The sequence below is a fragment of the Lycium ferocissimum genome, chromosome 3 (assembly GCF_029784015.1).
Source record: "Lycium ferocissimum isolate CSIRO_LF1 chromosome 3, AGI_CSIRO_Lferr_CH_V1, whole genome shotgun sequence".
NCBI lineage: Eukaryota > Viridiplantae > Streptophyta > Magnoliopsida > Solanales > Solanaceae > Lycium > Lycium ferocissimum.
This window is the reverse complement of record NC_081344.1, coordinates 10,550,276-10,552,023: the sequence shown is the minus strand read 5'-3', so window position 1 is coordinate 10,552,023 and position 1,748 is coordinate 10,550,276. Positions and strand designations below refer to the sequence as shown.

The 1,748-nt window shown below is 37.1% G+C and overlaps 1 protein-coding gene across 1 annotated transcript in view; it reads left to right on the top strand.

The window, feature by feature from the left end:
* LOC132048683 (probable membrane-associated kinase regulator 4) overlaps window positions 1–1,352 on the top strand; it is a 2,138-nt gene extending 786 nt beyond the window's left edge. Inside the window, exon 2 of the mRNA XM_059439381.1 lies at window positions 546–1,352. Within this exon, the coding sequence (XP_059295364.1) occupies window positions 546–1,176 (631 nt within the window). The 3' untranslated portion in view covers window positions 1,177–1,352. The remainder of the gene's footprint in view (window positions 1–545) is intronic.
* Window positions 1,353–1,748: the final 396 nt, after the last annotated feature.

The following is a 1,748-nucleotide window of genomic DNA, read 5'->3' as shown; positions in this document are numbered from 1 at the left end:
ATAATAAAAAGGAAAAAACCAGAAAGATTTTTCCCAAGTCTCAAAATTTGTCCAAGCCGCCTTTCTAACGTTAAAAACGACTATTTATACTGTTTAGAGTAAATATGGGATAAGTTGTCCCAATCCCGATCCAAGTAGGACACTGGGACGTCGCTTGTGTACCGGCTATCACCGACGCATGGCCGCCGCATGATCTCCTCTCGTGTGTTTTCTTGTGAGGCGCATGGCCACGAATCGGCCCGTTTTCGAGATTCGAGTAGATGGGGTTTTGTACGGTGGCCGGTGCGACGCATAACTTGTTGAGATTCACCTGGTCGAATTCTACCTTCACGTGCTGGAACTTCCTTCCCATGTTCAACCAACATGCACATCCTCGGATTCAATCAAAAACTGCTCGAAATACCCTCCATTGGTCCCTGTTGTACCTATTCGTAAAAACATACCAACATAAGATCTTATACAACAATTGCATTCGCCCCGTGATTAAAGTGCTAAGAAGGGGAAGTGCAATGACACTAAATCTAGATATTTGTGCCAAATATCAGTAGACTCCTTCCTCTTCACCAAAAACTCTTTCCTCTTCACCAAAAATTACTTCAAACAGATTCCTTTGAAGAAGAAGATTTAGAAGAAGAAGAAAGTTTTTGCATAAAGTTCTTGATCACCCCAATTTGTTCTCCATCACAATCTTGCAGGGTGAGTTTTGAACTTAAGCCAATTGAGTGGTCCAATACTGAACTCACCACTAGTAGTAGTTTCATAGATAACCATAATATAAGACCTAAGAAATTGTGGTCTAAGCTCATTAAAGATTCTTTAATCAGCCACAAGTTCAAAGCTTCAAGGGCTTTTATTAAATCTTTGTTTAGAAAAACTGCTGGTTCAAATGGGAACAGTTGTTCTAGTAAAGAACTGAAAGTGTCCAAGAAAAACACCCCTTTGAAAAACACTACTGATGGTTCAAGTTCAAGATTAGCCAGTATAATAAAGAATATTGACAGAGTTGATGGTACAAGGTCCTTTCCAGTAGCAGAAATGAAGTGGAATTCTCCAAGAAATTGTTTATCTTCCTCTTCAACTATGTCTTCCTCAATTCGTGGTTCTTTCTCATCATCTAATTCTTCCTTCAACTCCAATAATGGTTTTTATGAGCTGAATTTCACTTCAGATATTTAGGGTTCAATTGAGGGTGTTGTTACTCATTGTAAGAAGTCCCAAGAGCTTACCATTCCAACAAACAAATTGAGAGAAGTTGGTCACTGTGAAGTCTCGCACTGGTTGAGGAAATGAGTTGTGATTTTCATAAATGGAGTCAAACAAATCTCCCTAATGAATTAGCTTTTGTTGTTGAGTTAGGACAATGGTCCATTTTGTTGGATTTTGCATCTGTTACTACTGCAGTTTTCTAGAATAATTAGTTGTTTTATTATAGGAAGAGTCTAATAGTTGATTTAGTAGAATATTCAGTTTTTTAATTTTAGTAAGAGTCTAGTATTTTAGTTGTAGGAAGAATCTACTACTTCATTTATGTGCCTATATAAAGGCTTATGATTACTAAAATTCATATGAGACAGTTTTTCATTCATATTTTCTACCTTGTTGCTTGAATCTCTCGCCAAAAATCATAACAGTGTCTTGTTTGTGCTAAATAGAAATCAACCTTCAGGAGTTGAATAGAAGCACCTAGACTATCTTACTTCGTTAATGCAAAATAGACTCATCGTTCCACATTGTTGTGTTTTCTTAAT